Consider the following 26,371-nt stretch of genomic DNA (forward strand, 5'->3'; position numbering starts at 1 on the left):
ATCAGAATATGAATGATATTTTCCAATGAACTAGAGCAAATAATCCTAAAATTCATACAGAACCGTAAAAGACCCTGAAGAGCGAAAAGAAAGAAGAACAAAATGGGGGGGGGGAGGATTATTCTCCTTGACTTCAAGCTCTACTTCAGAGCTACGATAATCAAAACAATTTGGTACTGGCACAAGGACAGACCCATAGATCAATAGAACAGAATAGAGAGTCCAGATAGAAGCCCATGCATGTGTGGTCATTTAGTATATAATAAAGGAGTCATGGATATACAATGGGGAAAAGACAGCCTCTTCAACAAATGGTGTTGGCAAAACTGGACAGCTACATGTAAGAGAATGAAACTAGATTATTGCCTAACTGCACACACAAAATTAAACTCAAAATGGATCAAAGACTTGAATATAAGTCGTGAAACTGTAACTCATAGAAGAAAACATAGGCAAAATCTCTTGAATATAAACATGAGCAACTTTTTCCTCAACACGTCTCCTTGGGAAAGGGAAACAAAATTAAAAAAATGAACAAATGGGACTCCATCAAGCTAAAAAACTTCTGTACAGCAAAGGACACCATCAGCACAAAAAGGCATCCTACAGTATGGGAGAACATATTCATAAATGACTCATCTGACAAGGGTTTACCATCCAACATATGTTAGGGACTCACATGCTTCAACACCAAAATAAGAAATAATCTAATTTAAAACTGCACATCTGACCTGAAGAGACATTTCTCCAAAGAAATACAGATGGTCAACAGGCACGTGCTCCACATTGCTAATCATCAAGGAAATGCAAATCAAAGCCACAGTGAGATCATCACCTCACACCAGTCAGATTGGCCACTATCCAAAAGATAAGAAATAGCAAGTATTGGCAAGGTTGTGGGAAAAAGGGAACCCTCCTGCAGTGTTGGTGGGAATGTAAATTGGTGCAGCCACTGTGGAAAGCGGTATGGAGGTTCCTCAAAAAATGAAAAATAAAAATGTCAAATGACCCAGTAATTCCACTTCTAGAAATTTACCAGAAGAAAACAAAGTCCCTCATTCAAAAAGAAACATGCACCCCTATGTTTATCGCCACATTATTTACAATAGCCAAGATACGGAAGTAACGATCATGTCCATCAATAGATGAATGAGTAAAGAAATGTGGTTCCTGCACACAATGGAACATTTTCAGCCATAAAAAACAAAGAACTTCCTGCCATTTGCAACAACATGGGTAGATCTATAGGGTATTATGCTCAGTGAAATAATCCATGCAGAGAAAGACATATACTACATGATTTCACTTATTTATGGGATATAAAAACAAAACAAAACAAACAAAAGCAGTAGACTCACAGACACTGAGAAATGACTGGTGAATACCATAGGGGAGGGGTTGGGGTTGACGGGTGAGAGGTGAGGGGGATAAAGGGGCATAAAAATTCTCAATCATAATACAAGTTGGTCATGGGTATGGTAATACAGCATGGAGACTATAGTGACTGATTTTGTAACATCTTCCTATGTTGAAAGTAACTGTACTAGGTGGGTGAGGATATAATAATATGGGTAGCTGTTGAATCACCGTTTTGTATACTTGAAATCAGTAAAGGATTATATACCAACTGTGTTTCTTTAAAATAAAAAAATAAGGAAGGGGTATGCAGCCTAAGGTAAGGTGTTTGGTAAAGACACTATGGGTAGTAGGCAATATCTGAATCCTATAGGCTTTCTTAGACCATGATAGAAATTTTATTTTAAATGCTTTTGGGAAGGGATTGAGAAGTAAGGGAGGAAATGTACCGCAGTGGTTACAAGATAAAGTTTGGCGCCAAAATTCACAATGCTTGTATTTACCATACAGACTTTGGCAAATTAATATATTGTGACACAGTTTTTTCGTCTGTAAGATGGTGCTAATAATGGTACCTACCTCATACTGTTGTATTAGATGACTTAATACTTGTAAAGTTCTTAAAAGTAGTGCCTGGTACATAGTAGATGCTCTATAAATGTTTGCTGTTACTATTGTTTGTTGAGGTAGGTCAGTGGCATGATCCAGTTTGTTTTTGGGCAGTAGTTCAAATGCACAGGGAGGAGCCTCTGCTACGTCCCTGTAGCTGCTGTAGGCAGGGCCCCATTCTGGCTCTTCCGGCGCGATGGGGGGTGGGGGAGGGTACATTAGGTGTGTGAAAACAGTGCTTGCTGGGAGGAAGGAGCAGGAGGCTGAGAATCGCATTTGGGGGCCTCTGTGCTGCGTTCCTAGCCAGGGGGGTGGAGCATCTAAAGTTCTTGAAAGTTCTCCACCTGCTGGGCCGAGTTTGCTGGGACGATTTTGTCCACTTGCCCTTTCCCCTGAGCAGCAAGCTCTGTGTGATCCTTGCCCTGTTAGTGCCCCTCTTACTGTTGGGTAGTCTTTCAAATTGCCACCTTTCTTTTGTCCCCTATAAGTGTCTGGAATCTCAGTCTCTCCAAGTATTCCATCTGTCTTTGCTTTCCAGCCCCACTAATCTCCAGAGCAGGTGTGCAGGGCTGGGTGTTCAGCAGTCCTGGGCTTCTACTCCCTCCCTGCTTCATTTCTCTTCTGCCTGTGAACTGCAGTGGGGGGAAGGCTTGGGTCCCATGGGATCGCATCTTTGTTACTTAACCCTTTTCTATGACGTCTTCTCTTTTCCATAGATGTAGGCAGTCTGTTCTGCAGTCTTTGGGTTGCTCTTTTAGGATTAGTTGTATTTGCTGTCTTTCCATGTTATATGTGGTGTCCGGAGGAGGTTTCTGCCTCCCTTCTCATGCCACCATCTTTTTTCCATCTCTCGCCTCCTGGCTTTAGAGCTTTAAAGGACAGGCTGGCTTTGTTAGAACTAATAGCTAATTTCATTCAAGTTGAAGCTAATATTCATTGACTATTCCAAAAATCTTAAGGCCCTTAAGAATTATGCTCACTCTACTCTGCCTGTGTTGTATAAATGGGAAAATAAAGCCTGGATGATAACATACTATTTACAACATAGTTTCCTGAATATTTTAGGCTCACTGTTGAGACCTACTGCTCAGGAAAAAAAAAGATTGTTTTCAAAACGTTGCTACTTATTGATAATGCACCTGGTCAACTAAAAACTCTGATGGAGATGTACAATGAGATGAATGTCTTTTTCATGCCTACTAACACAGCATCTATTCTGGAGTCCATGGATCAAGGAGTCATTTTTGACTTTGAAGTCTTGTTATTTAAAAAATATATTTCATAAGGCTATACCTGCCATAGACAGTGATTGATCTGATGGATTTGGGCAAAGTAAACGGAAATCTTCTGGAAAGGATTCACCATTCTAGATACCATTAAGAACATTCAGGATTCATGGTAAGAGGTCAAAATATCAACATGAATAGGAGTTTTGAAGAAGTGGGTTCCAACCCTCATGGATAGCTTTCAAGGATTCAGGACTTCAGAGGAGGATGTAACTCAGATGTGGTGGAAAAAGTGAGAGATCTAGAATTCGAAGTAGCACCTGAAGATGTGACTGAACTGCTGCAGTCTCATGATAAAGCTTTAATGGATAAGGAGTTGCTTCTTACGGGTAAACAAAATGGTTTCTTGAGATGGAATCTTCTCCTTGTGAAGATTGCTGAAATGAGAACAAAGGATTTAAAATACTCTATAAACTTAGTTCATAAAGCAGTGATAGTATTTGAGATAGTTGATCCCAATACTGAAAGCAGTTCATTCTGTATAAAATGCTGTCAAATGGCATCACATGCTACAGAGAAACTGAAAGGAAGCATATACTTCATTGTTGTCTTACTCTAAGAAATCTCCGTAGCCACTGCGGTCTTCAGCAATCATTGCAGATGAGACAGCCACCATCAACATCAAGGGAGGACCCTCCACCAGCAAAAAAGATTATGACTTGCTGAAAGCTCAGGTGATGGTCAGCAATATTTAACAATAACAGAATTTTAAAGATATGTACATTGTTCTGTAGACATAATGCTGTCTCACACTTTATAGCCTGTAGTATAAATATTTTTATATGCACCATGAAAAACAAAAAAAATCATTTGATTGCCTTTATTGCAGTAGTCTAGAATCAAATACGCAATATGTCTGAGAGGTATGCCTGTATTGCTACATTTCTCCCCAAAGTTATTGTGCCTGGTTATTAAAATCCCACTGTATTAGTGACTTACTGCTGTCTAACAGAATACTCCCAAACTTAGCAGTGTAAAACATTATCCCACATGGTTTCTGTGGCTCAGGAACCTGGGAGTAGCTTAGCCTAGGTGGTTCCAGCTCAGGGTCTCTCACATGGTCGCAATCAAGATGTCATTTATAGCTGTGGTCATCTAGCTTTGGGACATTTGCTTCTAGGATGGCTTACTCATATTGTTATTGGCAGTAGTCCTCAGTTCTTTGCCCTGTGGGCCTCTTCTTAGGGTTGCTTGAATGTCTTCATGCTGTGACAGCTGGCTTCCCCAGGTGGGTAATCCAAAAGAGCAATGCGGTAGCCACAGTATGTTTTTATGATCTCGTGTCATAAGTGATATATCATTAGTCATCCATATTTGTTAGTACTGAGGCACTAATTATAGCCCACTCTTAGGAGGAGGGGAATTAAGTCCTGCATAAAAAGAGTATCAGAGAATTTGTGCACATATTTAAAAACCGCACGCAGATTTCACACTTCTTCAATTGTTCATTCATCCACGAAATATTTATTAAGTACCTGCTATGTGCCAGGTACTGGGGACTCAGCAATGAACAAAACAATAAAAAATTCCTGGAGTAATGGAAATTTGTTCTGTGAAGAGAAAACATAATAAACTAAAATAAGTAGAATATATATTGTGTTACAGATGATAAAGAGGTAAAATATATTGTGCTATATAGTGAAAAGTGCTGTCATGAAAAATAAAGCAGGGATTGTTGTGGTGGTGGTTGGGATTTTAATTTTAAATTGAATGAGGTCTTTAAAGATGATATTTGCCTAAAGAGATGGGGCATTGAGATGGTGTCTGGGGCAAGAATGTAGGCAGAATGAACAACAGGTGCAGGTGTCATGTTTGTTTTTTAACTGAACAGCTTCGAAGGTGGAGTTGCCACTAGTGATGTTAACAAAGACTTGAAAACTGGTTGCAAGGGCAGGTCAGAAGTTTGGTTTGGGACAAATTACCCTTGAAGTGCTTATTGTATAAAAAGTGTTTATATCCAGTTGGCTTCTGATATGAGAATTGACTGTAGGTGACGTCTAGGGTGGAGATAGGAATTTGGGAAATAGTGGCATACAGAAGGCATTCAAAGGCTTGCAATTGAAGGAGGAATTGACTATAGATAGAAAAGGGGAAAAGGTCCACTGACTATAAGCCCTGAGATACTCTCAGTGTGAAGAGGTGGGGGTATGAATGGAGGAACAAGGCAAAACAAAAGTGAGAAAGAGCCACAAGTGAAATAGAAAGTAATTCAGTGGAGACTGTCTTAAAAGCTAAATGAAGAAAGTTGTTGAAGAAGTTGTTCAGGAATGTTGTTCAAGTTTGTTAAAAAAGAAGACATATTTTTGTTAAATGTCAATTATACCCAATTTTAAGAAATGTTTTAAATATTGTTGATAGTTCAGGAATAGGGAAGACTTGAGAAGTTCATTGGTTTTAATAACATGGAATTCTTTGGTAACCTTGGAAAAGTAGCTTTTGGTGGAATGTTGAGACACCGCAGTCATGACTGGAGTTGATTCAAGAAAGAACAAGAGGAGGAAAATTTGGTATAGCAAGTTTAGACACTCTTGCTAAGATTTTAGAATAAAAATAAAGGGAAGAAGAAAAATGACACTTTAGTTAGTATGGAAAGGTTAGGATCAAGAAAGGATTTGCTGCTCCCATTTTAAAAAGGGAGAAAATAATAGTTGATGGGAAAGTTCTACTAAAGCAGTAAAAACTGCATGTAGGAGATAAAAATTAATTGTTATAATAATGGCCTTATCTATTCATTTTTAGTTTTTTATTAAAGTATGATTGATATACATTTATGAAGGTTTCACATGAAAAAACAATGTGGTTACTACATTTACCCATATTATCAAGTCCGCAACCCATACCCCAATGCAGTCACTGTCCATCAGTGTAGCAAGATGCCAGAGATCCACTATGTCCCTTCTCTGTGATACACTGTTTTCCCCGTGATCCCCCATACCATGTGTACTAAACATAATACCCCTCAGTCCTCTTCTCCCTCCCTGCCCACCTGCCTTCCCACACCCCTCCCCTTTGGTAACCACTAGTTCATTCTTGGAGTTTGAGTCGCTGCCATTTTGTTCCTTCAGTTTTGCTTCATTGTTATACTCCACAAATGAGGGAAGTCATGTGGCATTTGTGTTTCTCCGCCTGACTTATTTCACTGAGCATAATGTCGTCCAGCTCCATCCATGTTGTTGCAAATGGTGGGATTTGTTTCTTTCTTATGGCTGAATAGTATTCCATTGTATGTATGTATCACATCTTCTTTATCCATTCATCTACAGATGGACGCTTAGGTTGCTTCCATATCTTGGCTATTGTTAAAAGTGCTGCGATAAACAAAGGGGTGCATATGTCTTTTTGAATCTGAGAAGTTGTATTCTTTGGGTATAGTCCAAGAAGTGGGATTCCGGGGTCAAATGGTATTTCTATTTTTAGTTTATTGAGGAGCCTCCATATTGCTTTCCACAATGGTTGAACTAGCTTACATTCTCACCAGCAGTGGAGGAGGGTTCCCCTTTGTCTGCATTCTTGCCAACATTTGTTGTTCCTGGTCTTTTCGATGCTGGCCATCCTGACTGGTGTGAGGTGATATCTCATTGTGGTTTTAATTTCCATCTACCTGATTATTAGTGATTATTAGTGGGGCATCTTTTCATGTGTCTGTTGGCCATCTGAATTTCTTCTTTGGAGAACCGTCTCATCATATCCTCTGCCCATTTGTTAATTGAGTTACTTGCTTTTTGGGTGTTGAGGTGTGTAAGTTCTTTATATATTTTGGATGTTAACCCCGTTGTTGGATATGTCATTTGCAAATATATTCTCCCATACTGTAGGATGCCTTTTTGTTTTGTTGATGATGTCCTTTGCCGTACAAAAAGTTTATAGTTTGATGTAGTCCCATGAGTTCATTTTTGCTTTTGTTTCCCTTTCTCGAGGAGATGTGTTCAGGAAGAAGTTGCTCATGCTTATATTCAGGAGATGTTTGCCTACGTTGTCTTCTAAGAATTTTGTGGTTTCATGACTTACATTCAAGTCTTTAATCCATTTCGAGTTTACTTTTGTGTATGGGGCTAAACAATAGTCCAGTTTCATTCTCTTGCATGTAGCTGTCCGGTTTTTCCAACACCAGCTGTTGAAGATTCTGTCATTTCCCCATTGTATGTCCATGGCTCCTTTATCGAATATTAGTTGACCATGTATGTTTGGGTTAATGTTTGGAGTCTCTATTCTGTTCCATTGGTCTCTGGCTCTGTTCTTGTGCCAGTACCAAATTGTCTTGATTACTGTGGCTTTGTAGTAGAGCTTGAAGTTGGGGAGCATAATTCCCCCTGCTTTATTCTTCCTTCTCAGGATTGCTTTAGCTCTTCGAGGTCTTTTGTGGTTCCATGTGAATTTTAGAACGATTTTCTCTAGTTCATTGAAGAACACTGTTGGTATTTTGATAGGAATTGCATTGAATCTGTAGATTGCTTTAGGCAGGATGTCCATTTTGACAATTTAGTTCCTCCTATCCATAAGCACGGGATATGTTTCCATTTATTGGTATCTTCTTTGATTTCTCTCATGAGTGTCTTATAGTTTTCAGAGCCTAGGTCTTTCACTTCCTTGGTTGGGTTTATTCCTAGGTATTTTATTCTTTTTGATGCAATTGTGAATGGAATTGTTTTCCTGATTTCTCTCTCTGCTAGTTCATTGTTAGTGTATAGGAATGCCACAGATTTCTGTGTATTAATTTTGTATCCTGCAACTTTTCTGAATTCAGATATTAGATTTGGTAGTTTTGGAGTGGATTCTTTAGGGTTTGTTATGTACAATATCATGTCATCTGCAAACAGGGATAGTTTACCTTCTTCCTTGCCAATCTGTTTGCCTTTTATTTCTTTGTGTTGTCTGATTGCTATGGCTAGAACCTCCAGTCCTATGTTGAATAGAAGTGGGGAAAATGGGCATCCTTGTCTTGTTCCCGATCTTAAAGGAAAAGCTTACAGCTTCTCACTGTTAAGTATAACATTGCCTGTGGGTTTATCATACATGGCCTTTATTATGTTAAGGTACTTGCCCTTTATACCCATTTTGTTGAGAGTTTTTATCATGAATGGATGTTGAATTTTGCCAAATGCTCTTTCAGGATCTATGGAGATGATCATGTGGTTTTTGTCTTTCTTTTTGTTGATGTGGTGGATGATGTTGATGGATTTTCGAATGTTGTACCATCCTTGCATCCCTGGAATAAATCCTACTTGATCATGATGGATGATCTTTTTGATATATTTTTAAATTCGGTTTGCTAATATTTTGTTCAGTATTTTTGTATCTATGTTAATCAGGGATATTGGTCTGTAATTTTCTTTTTTTTGTGATGTCTGCCTGGTTTCGTTATTAGAGTGATGCAGGCCTCATAGAATGAGTTTGGAAGTATTCCCTCCTCTTCTATTTTTTGGAAAACTTTAAGGAGAATGGGTATTGGGTCTTCACTAAATGTTTGATAAAATTCAGCAGTGAAGCCATCTGGTCGAGGAATTTTGTTCTTAGGTAGGTTTTTGATTATTGATTCAATTTTGTTGCTGGCAATAGGTCTGTTCAGATTCTCTGGTTCTTCCTTGGTCAGCCTTGCAAGGTTGTATTTTTCTGGAAAGCTGTCCATTTCTTATAGGTTTTCCAGTTTGTTGGCATATAATTTTTCATAGTATTCTCTAATAATTCTTTGTATTTTCGTGGTGTCTATAACGATTTTTCTTTTCCCATTTCTAATTCTGTTCATGTGTGTAGACTCTCCTTTCTTCTTGGTAAGTTTGGCTAGGGGTTTATCTATTTTGTTTATTTTCTTGAGGAACCAGCTCTTGCTTTCTTTGATTCTTGCTATTGTTTTATTTTTTTCAGTTTTATTTATTTCTTCTCTAATCTTCATTATGTCCCACCTTCTACTGACTTTGGGCCTCATTTGTTGTTATTTTTCTAGTTTCGTTAATTGTGAGTTTAGAATGCTTATATGGGATTGTTCTTCTTTCCTGAGGTAGGCCAGTATTGCAATATACTTTCCTATTAGCATGGCCTTGGCAGCGTCCCAGAGATTTTGCGGTGTTGTATTATTGTTGCCATTTGTCTCCATATATTGCTTGATCTTTTGTTTTCATTTGTTCATTGATCCATTGGTTATTTAGGAGCATGTTGTGCAGCCTCCATGTGTTTGTTGGATTTTTCATTTTCTTTGCATAATTTATTTCTAGTTTCATGCCTTTGTAGTCTGAGAAACTGGTTGGTACACTTGCAATTTTTTGAACTTACTGTGGCTCTTTTTGTGGCCTAGTATATGATCTATTCTTGAAAATGTTCCATGTGCACTTGAGAAGAATGTGTATCATGCTGCTTTTGGGTGTAGAGTTCTCTAGATGTCCATCGTTCTAATGTGTTGTTCAGTGCCTCTGTGTCCTCACTTATTTTCTGTCTGGTTGATCTGTCCTTCAGAGTGAGTGGAGTGTTGAAGTCTTCTAGAATGAATGCATTGCATTCTGTTTCCCCTTTTAATTCAATATTTGTTTCATATATGTGGTTGCTTCTGTGTTGGCATAGATATTTATAATGGTTACATCTCCTTGTTGGATTGACCCCTTTATCATTATGTAATGTCCTTCTTTGTCTCTTGTGACTTTCTTTGTTTTGAAGTCTGTTTTGTCTTATACAAGTACTGCAACTCCTGCTTTTCTCTCTCTTTTAGTTGCATGAAATATCTCTCTCCATCCCTTCACTTTTTTAAATTTTTAATTATTTTTATTTTGGTATCATTAATCTACAATTACAGAAACAACATTATGTTTACTAGGTTCACCCCTTCACCAAGTCTCCCCCACATACCCCTTCACAGTCACTGTTCATCTGTGTAGTAAGATGCTGTAAAATCACTACTTGTCTTCTCTGTGTTGTGCAGCCCTCCCCATGTCCCCCATGCACTATACATGCTAATCGTAATGCCCTCTTTCTTTTTCCCTGCCCTTATCCCTCCCTTCCCACCTATCATCCCCAGTCCCTTTCCCTTTGGTAACTATTAGTCCATTCTTGGGTTCTGTGATTCTGCTGCTGTTTTGTTCCTTCAGTTTTCCTTTGTTCTTATACTCCACGTATGAGTGACATCATTTGGTACTTGTCCTTCTCCACTTGGCTTATTTCACTGAGCATAATGCCCTCTAGCTCCATCCATGTTGTTGAGAATGGTGGGATCTGTTTTTTTCTTATGGCTGCGTAATATTCCATTGTGTATATGTACCACATCTTCTTTATCCATTTATCTACTGATGGACATTTAGGTTGCTTCCATATCTTGGCTATTGTAAACAGTGCAGTGGTAAACATAGGGGTGCATCTGTCTTTTTCAAACTGGAGTGCTGTATTCTTATGGTAAATTCCTAGAAGTGGAATTCCTGGGTCAAACGGTATTTCTATTTTGAGCATTCTGAGGAACCTCCATACTGCTTTCCACAGTGGTTGAACTAGTTTACATTCCCACCAGCAGTGTAGGAGGATTCCCCTTTCTCTACAACCTCGCCAACATGTTGTTGTTTGTCTTTTCGATGATGGTGATCCTTACTGGTGTGAGGTGGTATCTCATTGTGGTTTTAATTTGCATTTCTCTGATGATTAGCAATGTGGAACATCTTTTCATGTGCCTGTTAGCCATCTGGACTTCTTCTTTAGAGAACTGTCGATTCAGCTCCTCTGCCCATTTTTTAATTGGATTATTTGCTTTTTGTTTGTTGACGCATGTGAGCTCTTTATATATTTTGGATGTCAATCCTTTATCGGATCTGTCATTTATGAATATATTCTCCAATACTGTAAGATACCTTCTTGTTCTATTGATGGTGTCCTTTGTTGTACAGAAGGTTTTTAACTTGATATAGTCCCACTTGTTCATTTTTGCCTTTGTTTCCCTTGCCCAGGGAGATATGTTTATGAAGAAGTCACTCATGTTTATGTCCATGAGATTTTTGCCTATGTTTTTTTCTAAGAGTTTTATGGTTTCATGACTTACATTCAGGTCTTTGATCCATTTGGAGTTTACTTTTGTGTATGGGGTTAGACAGTGATCCAGTTTCATTCCCTTACATGTAGCTGTCCAGTTTTGCCATCACCATCTATTGAAGAGACTGTTATTTCCCCATTGTATGTCCATGGCTCCTTTATCAAATATTAATTGACCATACATGTTTGGGTTAATGTCTGGAGTCTCTATTCTGTTCCACTGGTCTGTGGCTCTGTTCTTGTGCCAGTACCAAATTGTCTTGATTACTGTGGCTTTGTAATAAAACTTGAAGTTGGGGAGCGAGAATCCCCCCACCTTATTTTTCCTTCTCAGGATCGCATTGGCTATTCGGGGTCTTTGATGGTTCCACATGAATTTTTGAACTATTTGTTCCAGTTCATTGAAGAATGCTGTTGGGAATTTGATAGGGATTGCATCGAATCTGTATATTGCTTTGGGCAGGATGGACATTTTGATGATATTAATTCTTCCTAGCCAGGAGCATGGGATGAGTTTCCATTTGTTAGTGACCTCTTTAATTTCTCTTAAGAGTGTCTTGTAGTTTTCAGGGTATAGGTCTTTCACTTCCTTGGTTAGGTTTATTCCTAGATATTTTATTCTTTTTGATGTTACTGTGAATGGAATTGTTTTCCTGATTTCTCTTTCTATTAGTTCATTGTTAGTGTATAGGAAAGCCACAGATTTCTGTGTGTTAATTTTGTATTCTGCAACTTTGCTGAATTCCGACATTAGTTCTAGTAGTTTTGCAGTGGAGTCTTTAGGTTTTTTTATGTACAATATCATGTCATCTGCAAATAGTGACAGTTTGACTTCTTCTTTACCAATCTGGGTTCCTTGTATTTCTTTGTTGTGTCTGATTGCCATGGCTAGGACCTGCAGTACCACGTTGAATAACAGTGGGGAGAGTGGGCATCCCTGTCTTGTTCCCAATCTCAGAGGAAAAGCTTTCAGCCTCTCGCTGTTCAGTATGATGTTAGCTTTGGGTTTATCATATATGGCCTTTATTTTGTTGAGGTACTTGCTCTCTATGCCCATTTTGTTGAGTTTTTATCATGAATGGATCTTGAATTTTGTTGAATGCTTTTTCAGCATGTATGGAGATGATCATGTGGTTTTTGTCCTTCTTTTTGTTGATGTGTTGGATGATGTTGATGGATTTTTGAATGTTGTACCATCCTTGCATCCTTGGGATGAATCCCACTTGGTCATGGTGTATGATCCTCCTGATGTATTTTCGAATTCGGTTTGCTGATATTTTGTTGAGTATTTTTGCATCTACGTTCATCAGGGATATTGGTCTGTAGTTTTCTTTTTTGCTGGGGTCTTTGCCTGGTTTTGGTATTAGGGTGATGTTGGCTTCATAGAATGAGTTTGGGAGTATTCCCTCCTCTTCTGTTTTTTGGAAAACTTTAAGGAGAATAGGTGTTATGTCTTCTCTGTATGTTTTATAAAATTCTGAGGTAAGTCCTTCCTAATTACAACCCTTAAATAGAATTCATGCCTCATATTGAATTCACCGAGTATCATAACTCCTCCAAGTGGTAAAGATACCTCAAGACAAATGCTGGGCATAGAAGCCACAGTGCATAAACCTGCAAAGAAGTAAAAAGCTAACCTTTTCAAACAATATGGCTTCTCTCACACTTGCCAACTTTACATTTCCCTGTATGGCCCCGGAAGATGAGTGGTTAGCCAGAGATGGGTAAGATTCCTCAAGGGAGGAACAACCTAAGACAGGCACAGTCGCAGGGGGGCCATCAGGTGAGAAATTGGGGATCAACAGAGGTGAGGCTTAGAACCTCACCCCCCCTGTTTTGAGAGAAATCTTCTGCATCTGTGGATGTATTATTGCCCTTGTCTAGCTTGGATTAACACATAGTCGACAGACACACCTGATCATCTACATTTGCTCTCTTACAACACTAAACTATGTTTTCTACCTTTATCTTGCATCTACCTACCACTTCAGCATTTTATTAAAAAAAACAATAATAATAATAAAGGGAGAAATGTGGAATTCACATGTAAATCAAGTATAATAATCAAATTAATATTCATATTTGACCTGATTGTTTATAGTTCATAATGAGTGATCAAAACCGAAAGATTTTGTGATGACTGCCCTTGTACTGTTCACCATGTAAGAACTTATCCACTATGTAAGAATTTGTTCACCATGTAAGAACTTGTTCGTTATGCTTCAGAAGATTGGAAAATGACGATAATTAAGCTGGGGGTGGATTAATGATTGTGCATTGAGCATTGATTCCCCTATACAGAATTTTATTGTTGTTAACAACCATTTGATCACTAAATATGAGAGATGCCCTCTCAGAAAAAAAAAAATTCCGGGGTAAGTCCATCTGGCCTGGGGGTTTTGTTCTTGGGTAGTTTTTTGATTACCGATTCCATTTCATTGCAGGGAATTGGTCTGTTTAGATTTTCTGTTTCTTTCTGGGTCAGTCTTGGAAGGTTGTGTTTTTCTAAGAAGTTGTCCATTTCTCCTAGGTTGTTCAGCTTGTTAGCATAGAGGTTTTCATAGTATTCTCTAATAATTCTTTGTATTTCTGTGTGGTCCATCATGATTTTTCCTTTCTCGTTTCTAATTCTGTTAATGTGTGTTGACTCTCTTTTTCTCTTAATAAGTCTGGCTAGAGGCTTATCTATTTTGTTTATTTTCTCAAAGAACCAGCTCTTGGTTTCATTGATTTTTTTCTATTGTTTTATTCTTCGCAATTTTATTTATTTCTTCTGTGGTCTTTATTATGTCCCTCTGTCTGCTGACCTTAGGCTTCATTTGTTTATCATTTTCCAATTTCGATAATTGTGACATTAGACTATTCATTTGGGATTGTTCTTTCTTCTTTAAATATGCCTGGATTGCTATATACTTTCCTCTGAAGACTGCTTTTGCTGCGTCCCACAGAAGTTGGGGCTTTGTGTTGTTGTTGTCATTTGTTTCCATATATTGCTGGATCTCCATTTTAATTTGGTCATTGATCCATTGATTATTTAGGAGCATGTTGTTAAGCCTACATGTGTTTGTGAGACTTTTTGCTTTCTTTGTACAATTTATTTCTAGTTTTATACCTTTGTGGTCTGAAAAGTTGGCTGGTAGGATTTCAATCTTTTGAAATTTACTTAGGTTCTTTTTGTGGCCTAGTATGTGGTCTATTCTGGAGAATGTTCCATGTGCACTTGAGAAGAATGTGTATCCTGTTGCTTTTGGATGTGGAGTTCTATAGATGTCTATTAGGTCCATCTGTTTTAGCATGTTCTTTGGTGCCTCTGTGTCCTCATTTTCTGTCTGGTGGATCTGTCCTTTGGGGTGAGTGTTGTGTTAAAGTTTCCCAAAATGAATGCATTGCATTCTATTTCCTCCTTTAATTCTGTTAGTATTTGTTTCACATATATTGGTGCTTCTGTATTGAGTGCATATATGTTTATAATGGTTATATCCTCTTGCTGGACTGAGCCCTTTATCATTATGTAATGTCCTTCTTTAACTCTTGTTACTTTCTTTATTTTGAGGTCTATTTTGTCTGGTACTAGTATTGCAACACTTGCTTTTTTCTCTCTGTTGTTTGCATGAAATATCTTTCTCCAACCCTTGACTTTTAAGCAGCATATAGATGGGTCTTGCTTTTTTATCCATTCTGTTACGCTGTGTCTTTAGATTGGTGCATTCAGTCCATTTACATTTAGGGTGATTATTGGAAGATATGTACTTATTGCCATTGCAGGCATTAGATTTGTGGTTACCAAAGGTTCAAGGTTAGCTTGTTTACTATCTTACTGTCTGACCTCACTCGCTTATTGAGCTGTTATAAACACAGTCTGGCCCGGGTGACTGTGCATTGGGCTGGAATTCCAGTCGGTGCCTGGGAGCGTGCCTGCTCCTTCTGGCTCTGCTGCTGGTGCATGCCAGGCTTTTCCGCGCAGGCTTCTACCGGGCTCTGGCTTCACTGCTGCCGGTGTGCACGAGCCGCACCCGGGCTGTTCGGTCGCGCCGCTGAGGGCTAGCCGTATGGCGCACGGATCTGCTCTCGGTTCCTTCTAGCGCTTCCGCCCCAGGCATGCGCTCCCACTCTCCTGCTACTGGTCCCATGTGTCGGGGTCCGCGCCAGTTGGAGGAACGACTGGCAGGCTGCCTAGTCCTGTGAGGGGCTTCAGAGCTGCACTGCCTCCGTTTAGGGTGCCTATGTTTCCCCGGTACTCCCAGCTGCTGGGATAATTTCATCCAGCTATGGGGTCCCTGTCCCTTTAAGACTTGCAGAAAGTACTCGCTTTTCTTTTGTCTCAGGGGCGCCGGTTTCGGGGACCTGCTCTCAGGTTTTGCTTTTCCGTTTCTCTAATATCCAGCACCCCTTGCATCTTGTGTCTGTGTTCCACATGCGGATTTCTAGAGCTGGTTGTTTAGCAGTCCTGTGCTTTCACTCCCTCCCCGTTCTGACTCCTTTCTTCCCGCTGGTTTTGCAGTGGGGGAGCATTTGGGTCCCGCCTGGCCACAGCTTGTATCTTACCCCCTTCGTGTGATACTGAGTTCTCGCAGGTATAGATGTATCCTGGCTGTTGTACTGCATCCACTGGTGTCTCTTTTAGGAATAGTTGTATTTATTGTATTTTCGTAAATATATATGTTTTGGGCAGGAGATTTCCTCTGAACTACTCACGCCGCCATCTTCCTGTGATCCTCTGCATTTCTTCACTTTTAGTCTGTGTATGTCTTTGGGTATAAAGTGAGGGTATTGTAGGCAGCATATTGATGTGTCTTGTTTTTTTATCCATTCAGTGACTCTGTGTCTTTTGACTAGTGCATTCAGTCCATGTACATTTAGGGTGATTATCGATAAGTATGTACTTATTGCCATTGCAAACTTTAGATTCGTGGTTACCAAATGTTCAAGGCTAACTTCCTTACTATCTAAGAGTCTAACTTAACTCACTTAATATGCTATTACAAACACAATATAAAGGTTATTTTCTTTTTTTCTTCCTTTTTCTTCTTCATCCATTCTTTATGTATTAGGTATCATATTATGTACTCTTTGTCTATCCCTTGTTTGAGTTTGGGGATAGTTAATTTAATTTTGCATTTGCTTAGTAATTAGCTGTTCTACTTTCTTTACTGTGGTTTTATTATCTCTGGTGACAGCTATTAAATCTTAGGAACACTTCTATCTATAGCAGTCCCTCCAAAATAGACTGTAGAGATGGTTTGTGGGAGGTAAATTCTCTCAACTTTTGTTTATCTGGAAATTGTTTAATCCCTCCTTCAAATTTAAATGATAATCTTGCCAGATAAAGTAATCTTGTTTCAAGTTCCTTCTGCTTCATTGGATTAAATACATCATGGAACTCCCTTCTGGCCTGTAAGGTTTCTGCTGAGAAGTCTGATGTTAGCCTGATGGGCTTTCCTTTGTATGTGATCTTACTTCTCTCTCTGGTTCGTTTTAATATTCTGTCCTTATCCTTGATCTTTGCAATTTTAATTACTATATGTGTTGGTGTTGTTTTCCTTGTGTCCCTTGTGTTGGGAGATCTGTGGATCTCCATGGCCTGAGAGACTGTCTCCTTCCCCAGATTGGGGACGTTTTCAACAGTTACCTCCTCAAAGACACTTCTGTCCCTTTCTTTATCTCTTCTTCTTCTGGTACCCATAGAATGCAAATAGTTTTCATTTGGATTGGTCACACAGTTCTTTTAATATTCTTTCATTCTTAGAGATCCTTTTTTCTCTCTGTTCCTCAGCTTCTTTGTATTCTTCTTCTCTAGTTTTTATTTCATTTATTGTCTTCTTTACCGTATCTAATCTGCTTTTAATTCCCTCCATTGTGCTCTTCAGTGGTGCTCTCTGACCAGAATTCATTCTTGAATTCTTGAATATCTTTCCGTACCTCCATTAGCATGTTAATGATTTTTATTTTGAACTCCCTTTCAAGAAGATTCATGAGGTCCATGTCATCTTTCTCAGGAGTTACATTAATTTTACTCTGGCCCAGGTTCCTTTGGCATTTCATATTTGTATATGGTGCCCTCTAGTGTCCAGAATTTCTACTCTGGAGCTGCTCAGCCCCTGAAGCAATGTTGGGGGTAGCAGGGGAGTGGTATTGGTGCCTGGGGGGAGGAAAGAGCTGTTTCGTGCTTCCCGGTTGCTATGCCTGTCTCTGCTGCCTGAACCAGTGGGCCGAGCACACAGGTATAAGCCTCTATGCTTTGCATTTGTAGTTGCTGTAGACAGATCTTCCCTCTGACTGGCCTAGTGCCAGGGTAGGGTTTGCCGATTTGCGAGCCAGGTGCGGCTCATTGGGAGAAAGGCGCAGTAGGCTGCCTGTCATGGAGGCAGATCCTTGGAGCTGTGTAGCCAGCCAGAGAGCTAGAGTACCTGGAAATCGTGAAAGCTCCTAACCTGCTGGTCAGAGTGCACCCGGATAATTTTGTCTACATGTCCTTTCTCCTGAGCAGTAAGCTCTGTGCAATCCTTGCCCCTTTAGCAGCCCTCTTGCTAAGGCCTTCCTTGTTAGGAAGAACCTTGTTAGTGGAGAACATGGTTTTTTGCCCGCTTTTCTTTTGTCCCAGAGAGCCGGATATGGATCCCTGCTTTCCACATGTGGCTGGAATCTCAGTCTCCAGGAATTCTGCCTGTGTTAGCTTTCCCCTAATCATGAGAGTATCTTGAAAGCACTATGAAATGTAGGTTTGTGTTAGGTATTCAGCAGTCCCAGGCCTCCACTCCCTCCCCATTCCGTTTCTCTTCCTCCAGCTGGTGAGCTGGGGTGGGGGAAGGGCTTGGCTCCTGCCGGGCTACAGCTTTGGTACATTACCCTGTTCTGTGAGGTCTTCTCTTTTCTCCAGGTGTATGCAGTCTGGTGCAGTCCTCTTTCCTGTTGCTCTTTCAGCATTAGTTGTATTAATTATATTTTTGTATTATATGTGGTTTTAGGAGGAAGCCTCTGTCTCACCTCTCACACCACCATCCTTAATCTCCCTTAAACTTATGTTTTAAAAGAGACGGTTTTGGTAGCGGTTCTGAAAGTGAATTAGGTTTGGCAAAAGTTGCTGGGAAACTTGCCATGGGAAGCTACCCACATAGTTGGGGTGGTGGTATGTGCTGAGATTTACTAGGGGTAAGGACCATTGGGTGTCACTGCTGACTGCCATGTGCCACAGAAACAAGGAGAGAATATACTGAAAGCAGGAGAAAGGCCTCTTTCTCCTCCATTGAGGACAAAAGACATGGCCTTCGAGCGAGCAGCCAACATCTACATGACGTCCAAGACGCCTCTCTTCAGTACATGCAGTAATGACATTCTCTGATCCTATTTTGGTATACAAATACCAAGACAGTAATAAAAAAAAAACCCCACTCAATTCAAGGCCCAATTCTCATCCTTACTCATCTGATATCAGATAAAACCACATGGATTCCCTGAGCTGATAAAGTAAGGGAACTGGCTGTGAATTTGAATTACTTGATGATTTTGTTAAAAATTCAAATTCTAAGGATTTTTACTGGAAAATTTAAAGCAACTTGAGCTTCAAACAATAACAACAGGAATACATTATAATATTTTATGGAAAAGAAGAATTTATAAGTCTGTCCTGATACTAAAGAGGTAGAAGAATGGAAAGCTCTCCTTAAGACAAGTAAAAATGTCGTTAGAGTGCTCTATCATTAGTTTACAACCATCATAGATTCATTCAAGAATCATTAGTGGATGCAAAAATATGGCATATTTTGGTGGAGAACAGGATGTTTTGCACAGGCTCAAACTATCACCCTACAGATTACTTAACGATTACAAAAAGAAAAAGGCACCTTTACAATGCTTGTAGATAGTACTTTAACCAATGATCAGGCTTTGCATCACCAATAATGGGACACAGTGACACTTTGTGTCTCCTAATGTGATAAACTGAGAAGGATACAAGTTCAGCAATGTAGTGTTCTGGCTAAAACCATGTTTAACCTGAATATTCAAACCCTTATGTATCTACCATGAGAGCAGATGGAAACAATCAGATGAATCCAAATTAAGGGTTGCTCTACAAAACAGCAGGCATGGACTCTTCACAGCTGTCAGTGTCACAAATAAGAAAACCAAAAAAACCTAGGTAATTGTTCTGGGTTAAAAACAACTAAAAAATATGATAGCTAAGTTCAGTGAATAATCCTTGGGTGGATCTTGGATATTAAAAAAGTATTATTGGGACAACCGGGGAAATTTGAACAGGTATTTTATATTACATAATACTGGATCAATATGAAATTTGGTTTCATAGGAGTATGGTTATATAGGAAAATATCTTAAAATGTTTAGGAGATAAATGCTGAAGCTTTAATATTTAAGGGTGAAGTGTCTTGATGTGTGCAACCTAATCTCACCGTGGTCTAGCAAATAAATAAAATCAACCCCCTCTACAAATGGCAATGTTGTCTACAGGGAAAAATCTCAAGAGTCTCCAAAAGCACCTCTAGAATTAGTAAGGGAATTCAGTAATAAGATCCAAATTCAACATACACAATTAAGCATATTTTAATGTACTAGCAATGAACAGTTCAAAATTGGAACTGAAAAAAACTTTTATAACTGCACCAAAACCATGAATACTTAGATGTAATTGTTATAAACTATGCTCATGATTTGTATTCTGAAAACTATAAAGCACCGATGAAAGAAATCAAAGACCACCTAAATAAAGATACAGTGTGTTCTTGGAATGGGAGATCCAAGATCCATCTAATACTGTTAAGATGGCATTTCTCTCCAAACAGATCGATAGATGTAATGCAATCCCAGTCAAGTCCAAGTTTCAGAAGTTTAAGTTAGTAGAAATAAGTCCTTCTAGAAATATATTGAAGTTTAGTGAGAAAAGTAGAAGATAAAAATAGAAGATTGGCAAGATACTGGGGACTAGTGATTTGGAACTTATCAGTAAGAGTAATTATAAGCCTGAGAGGAGGATTTTGCCAAAGGAGTGTACACAGTGTGTGCTCTGTATGTATATGTGTATCTATACACACACATCTCTGGAAGGATACATTAAGAACAATAGTTATTGGAGAACTGGGAAGGACAAGGATGGGAAAGGGAGATTTTTCATTGTATACCTTTTGTATCTTTTGATTTTTATTCCATGTGAATGTATTACCTATTCAAATAAACAATTTATTTAAAAATATCTTAAATTTTATAAAAATATTAATATAAAATATTTATATTTTATAAAATAAATTATAAATATGAAAATATTTAACAAAAATATTAACAGTGGGAAATTGTGATCTTCACTGTCATCTGCATCACATTAAAAATTGGATTTTTTTAACCTAGATTCTAAGTTTAGTACACATATTAGGGATTCTGCTTTATAAAAATTTGTGTTCTTACTTGGAGTGGCAATATTAATCCCAAATAATGGGAAAAAATGGCTTTTGAAAGCTTTTAGCATCACCCAGGAACTCTGTATTTGCTGCCTTAATATTTATCTTAACTGTTCCCTTGTCTGTTTTTGTAATTTCCTCAGCCAGGGAGCTTTGTTTTGCTGCTATAAAGAGGTAAATGTGTCTTTGGGAGCTGGCCTAGATTATAATTAGCTTTTAGTGGTCACATGTGTTTTCTTTTGCTACTCTGAAGGGTAAATTGCCCCTTTAGGGATGACTTAGCAGTGAATTTAGCTATTTTAGAATGGAGTAATTGATTTCACTTATTCTTAGACTCTGAGTATGTTTGAATTGGCCAGTATTTCTGATGGGAAGTAATGGGGAAGTTTAAATAAGAAAGGGAAAGGACAAAGAGCTTCCTCTTGTTTAGCAAAAAGTCAGACCTGCTGAAGGGACAAAAATGATTTACCTTCTTGCCTGAAAACCTTTTGCTTTTAATTTAGATCTTTTCCCCACAGTACTTCACAACAAACAAAAGAGACAGAAATTAATGTTTTCTCCCTTCTTTCTACCTCCTTACCCAGTTTTTGGGAGTAAAAGAAAAGTTTTATATTGTTCCACTTACCTTTGTCTTATGTATCACAGAAGAGCAGATGGTTTCTATAAAAAAATTTTTCTATTTCAGTTTCATTGATTTTTTTTATGGTCTGAGTCAACTAAAGTTCTGTTGAACATTGTAAGGTATATATATAATAGGTCTAAAAGGCAGAAGTTTGGGCATTGTTTTATGTGGAGCTAATCAAGGAAGATGACTTTGTTAAGAACCTTTTCTTTTTCTGGCTCACTGAAGGGGTGAAGTATTGACCTCCAAATTTGGGTCATTTTGGTATGTTAAGGGCATAAAATGCTCCTTTTTATCTGTAGAATTTTCTTTCAAGTGACTGTGACTCATTCTGTAATTTTTTGATGTAGGTACTTTCTTGACGTAGGGGTTAGCAGGAGATTTTCATATAGCTGCTAGGACCCTTAATGTGTAGAGCAAGTTCTCCCTACCTTTTCTTCACAATTATCTTGGTTAATGTTGGCCCTTTGCTCTTACCTATTCATTTTATTATCAGCTTGTCAAATTCTACAAGAAACCCTTTTGGGATTTTGGTTGGAATTACATTGACTTTATAGTTATTTTTGGCAAAATTAACATCTTCATAATGTTATCTTAAATTATATAAGTAATGGTTCATTTGTCTTATTTAGGTAGTCTTTTTAATGTTTTGGAATCTAATTGTATAGTCTTGTCCATAAAAAACCTGAACATCTTTTCTAAAATTTATTTCTAAGTGCCTTACATTTGGTTCACTGTTGTAAATGGAATTGTTTAAAAATTTTTATTTTCTATTTCTTACTATTATCTGTAAATAATTATAGTTTTATTTTTCCTTTCCAATTCATATATCTGATTTATTTTTTTGTATTATCTTACTGTATTGACAAGGACTTCCAGTGTAGTATGGGAAAAGAAATGAGAGAAGGCATACTTGTATCAGGTTAAGGAAGTTACCTTTTATTTCTAGTTTGCTAGGAAGTTTGGTTTTTTTTACTCATGAGTGGATTGTGAATATTACCAACTGCTCTCCTATATCTGTTGAGATGAACAAGAGCATTTTCCCCTTTAATCTACAGATGTGATGCTTCTGGCTTGGAAATAATGCTTGCTGCTTCTTCTCTCTGCCCCCTGCCCCCAGGTGATTTGTGGAGCTATGACTTCTTCAGTGGTGAGTTTGTGGTATCACCTGAACCAGACACAAGTGTCCACACTCTTGACCCCCAGAAGCACAAGTATATTATCTTGGGGAGTGATGGACTTTGGAATATGATTCCACCTCAGGATGCCGTCTCAATGTGCCAGGACCAAGAGGAGAAAAAATATTTGATGGTAAGAGGGACTCAATAATTTGATATCATTGTCTACACATTGTTCTGGTACTTTTTTCAGGGGCCTTGCATATGAGCTAAGGATGTTCAGTTTGAGATTTTTGCATTTGCCTGGCTCTAGAAATAATTTAAACTTAGACTTTGCAGCTCATTAGGGGAATGAGACAGGAAATAAATAAATGAAACTAGAAAACAAAGCACATAGCCACTGACTTCATTATAAACAGCCCTTACTGGGCTTCGAAACCTCGCTAATCCTCTTTTTTAAGTTGAGATATAATTCTCATACTATAAAAACTATCCTTTGAAGAGTATGATTCAGTGGTCCCTTAGTATATTTTTAAAGTTGTACAACCATCACCACTAATTCCACAACATTTTCACCACTGCCTTGCCACAAACACTGTAACTATTAGGAGTCATTCACTATCTCCTCCTTTCCCCACCCCCTGGCAACAACTAATCTTTCTGTCTCTGTGTATTTGCCTGTTTTGGTTATTTCATATAAATGAGATAATATAATATGTGGCCTTCTGTGTCTGACTTCTTTCACTTAAGCATAATGTTTTCAAGGTTTATCCATGTTGCTTGCATCAATACTTTATTCTCTTTTATGGCTGGGTAGTTTTCCATTTATGGATATATAATATTTTATTTATCTGCCCATCGGTTGATAGATATTTGGGTTGTTTCCACTCTTTGGCTGTTGTAAATGACATTGCTATGAACAGTCATGTACAGGTTTTTATATGGATATGTTTTCAGTTATCGTAGGTATGTACAAAGGAGTGGAATTGCTGGGTCACATGGTAACTTTATGTCACCTATCCTTTTAGTCAGTTGTAGACCTAGAAATACCCAACCATCAGTGAGAATATCCTTTTATTTCCTTCCTGACTTGCATGAAAATTGATTTCCTTTTCATTCTGAGCAATGACAAAGTAAGGAGAATTGGAGGAATGCCATGTTGGCAAGGAAAGAGAGTTTTGGAGTTAATAGTGAACATTGTCAAGTTCTGTAAAGTAGAGGCAGATTGATGAGACCAGGCCAGGGTATTTTACAGTTAGGATATTTTGTTAGTGACCTCCAAGGATGAAGAGTTTCGGTTGAAGTGCTGAGAGCATTAGCAGATTGGAAGTGGTGGTGAAAGAGTACTTTGTGAAATAGATGTAGTGAGTGTTCAGGTAGACAAGGCAATGTGCCATTGTTAGGCTGAAAAGATTGGATCTTGAAAGCAGTGTTTTAATCTTAAGAAAAAGATTGACATTACATAAAAAGTAAGGGATATTGATCAAGTAAAGGTCCAGAGCACATAGAGATAACTGGAGTTAAGGGGGTGGGCTCTCCTTGGAAAGACAATTTTTCTCTAGGATGGGAGGAATGATAAAGAAGGGTGAATGATAAAGAAGGGTGATAAAGGAGGGTGAAAAGAAGGCAAAATGAACTTGTGTTAAATTGCCTCCATTCATTCACTCATTCAGCTAACATTAGGTACTAGGTGCAGATTGCAAAGGTAAATAGAATATGGTCCTTGCTCAGCATTTACCATGTTATTACAAATAGGATATATAAATACCTATCAATACCATTTGATTGTGAATTGTTCAAAGATAGAGTCATGTCTCGATTAACATTTACAACTTCAGGGCTAGGATGTTGCATCTGGTTAGTGACATCAGATATAAAAGAAAGATGAAATAAAGACTATTTTTTCTTTTGTATTTAGAATTCTTTCATGATGATAAAGAGAGAGAAACATTAGGGGAATGAGAAGGCCAAAAGCCAGTATGTAGTAGATGGCTAAAACCTATCAACATGAAGTGTTTCTAGAATGAGTATTAAAGGAAGCATCCATGTAGCAATATTTAGAACAAGTGTGATGAGAACTGAGAGGGAGAATTTGGGAAGACTGCATAAGTTTCATGGAGAGATATTTGAGCAAGTCTTAAAGGTGGGGTTGCATTTATCAGGTAAATAGATCAAGGGAGGAGAGAAGCTTTCCAGGCAAAGGACTAGAATTGTAAAGTCAGAGAGGAGAGACAATGTTATTGAAAAACTGCATTTTAAATCTGCATTTAGAAAGCTTCTTCATTACAAGGTATATTGTAAAATAGAGGATAGGTGATAATGGATATGAGGATTCTATTTATTAGGAGGTATGAGAAAACCACCTTGCCAATTAACAAAATTAAACTGATGCAAAGTTGGCAAGAAAGAGAATGGGTTGGCAGCAACAATTAGTAAAGAATCCCCAAGAGAAGATGAATTTTGATGAGTTAAATCATAGTTATAATGTCTGTCTTCACCTCTCTTCACATGTTGATTCTTATTACAGTCAGTGGAACTGATTTTGTGGTTTTTAATGGATCTGTTAGGCTTCCACTTTGGTGGCTGCTGTTAAATTACAGCTGAGAAATTTTGCAAGCTTGATCTAGGCAGCAATGGTAAAAAAAAAAACCAACATACACACACACAAGAACAAAATTCTACATGGGTGGTAGAATTGACAGAACTTGGGTTTTTGAGGAAGGAGAATATTATGGCACCCAAATTTCTGCATGGTGACTCATAGCTGTTTTCAAAAAGAAACATACTTGGAAGAGAGGAGATGTAATTAATTCAGATGCAGGCATGTTGAACTGGAGATGCCTGTGGTTCACCTAGATAGATATTTTCAGTTAGGCGGGTAGAAATATTTGAGAGGGAACCTGGAAATACTAATTTGAGTGTTAACAGGAGTTAGGTAAAGCTATGACAATTTATGAGATCATCTAGTGAGACTGTATAATGGAAGAAAAGGAAATGGTATTGGGAAAGCCCAAATTAACAGAATCAGTGAGCTGAGAGAAAAGTACAAGTAAGACACTTGGAATGGCTTATAGAGATTTCTTTCCCATAGCTTTGCTGGGAAGGGAAACAGGTACACTGAAACAGTGAAAGGTAAAAGAGTCCTTCAGTGACTTCTCAGTGAGCTAGTGTTTGGAGACTGAGTGAAACATATCCACTGGTGAATGTGAGAGATTCATGAGTTAGAGATTAATGCTGCCTTTTCATCAGTTGTGAGGTATGTAATTTTTTCATATAGGAAAGGAAAAAGCAATGTTGGAAAAAATCATTACAAAGTAGCACATGTTGGGAATGCAAGGATGGCTTAATATTAAGGTTTTAAACAAAATAATTGAGAGGGACTTATTTGCAATTTGCCATCATTAATGTGTCAGAATACTATAAATGCCTAGATTGATCAACACCAAATAAAGATAATTCCCTGTTTTCCCAAGGAAAGGATGGGAAAAAAAAAAACAGTTCTTTATCCAGTTTTAATATGTCAACTTTAGGGATATAGATGACAGCCAAGTGAGTTACAGTACATTATACATTTTTAATCTAGTGCTTACAGTACTGTAGTACATACATTATATAGTATACATTATAGTATATTATAGTACACTAGTATTTTTGTACTTATAGTACCTTAATATATATATATATGTATTTTTTTATTAAGGTATCACTGATATACAATCTTACGAAGGTTTCACATGAGCAGTATTGTGGTTACAACATTCACCCATGTTATCAAATCCCCCAATATCCCATTGCAGTCACAGTCCATCAGTGTAGTAAGAATCTATAGAGTCACTACCCGTCTTCTCTGTGCTTTACTGCCTTCCCCATGAGCCACCTATATTATGTATGCTAATTGTAATGCCCCTTAATCCCCTTCTCCCTCCCTCCCCACTCCCTTCCCTTTGGTAATTGGTAGTCCCTTCTTGGAGTCTG

At 38.2% G+C, this 26,371-nt stretch overlaps 1 protein-coding gene across 2 annotated transcripts in view; it reads left to right on the top strand.

Moving 5' to 3' along the window:
• Positions 1–26,371, top strand: part of PPM1D (protein phosphatase, Mg2+/Mn2+ dependent 1D) — a 75,085-nt gene that overhangs the window by 29,474 nt on the left and 19,240 nt on the right. For both annotated transcript variants that reach the window (XM_073235297.1, XM_073235298.1), the window contains exon 4: positions 22,399–22,589. In XM_073235297.1, the coding sequence (XP_073091398.1) occupies positions 22,399–22,589 (191 nt within the window). The remainder of the gene's footprint in view (positions 1–22,398; positions 22,590–26,371) is intronic.

This window comes from Manis javanica, chromosome 4 (assembly GCF_040802235.1).
Source record: "Manis javanica isolate MJ-LG chromosome 4, MJ_LKY, whole genome shotgun sequence".
NCBI classification, from domain to species: domain Eukaryota; kingdom Metazoa; phylum Chordata; class Mammalia; order Pholidota; family Manidae; genus Manis; species Manis javanica.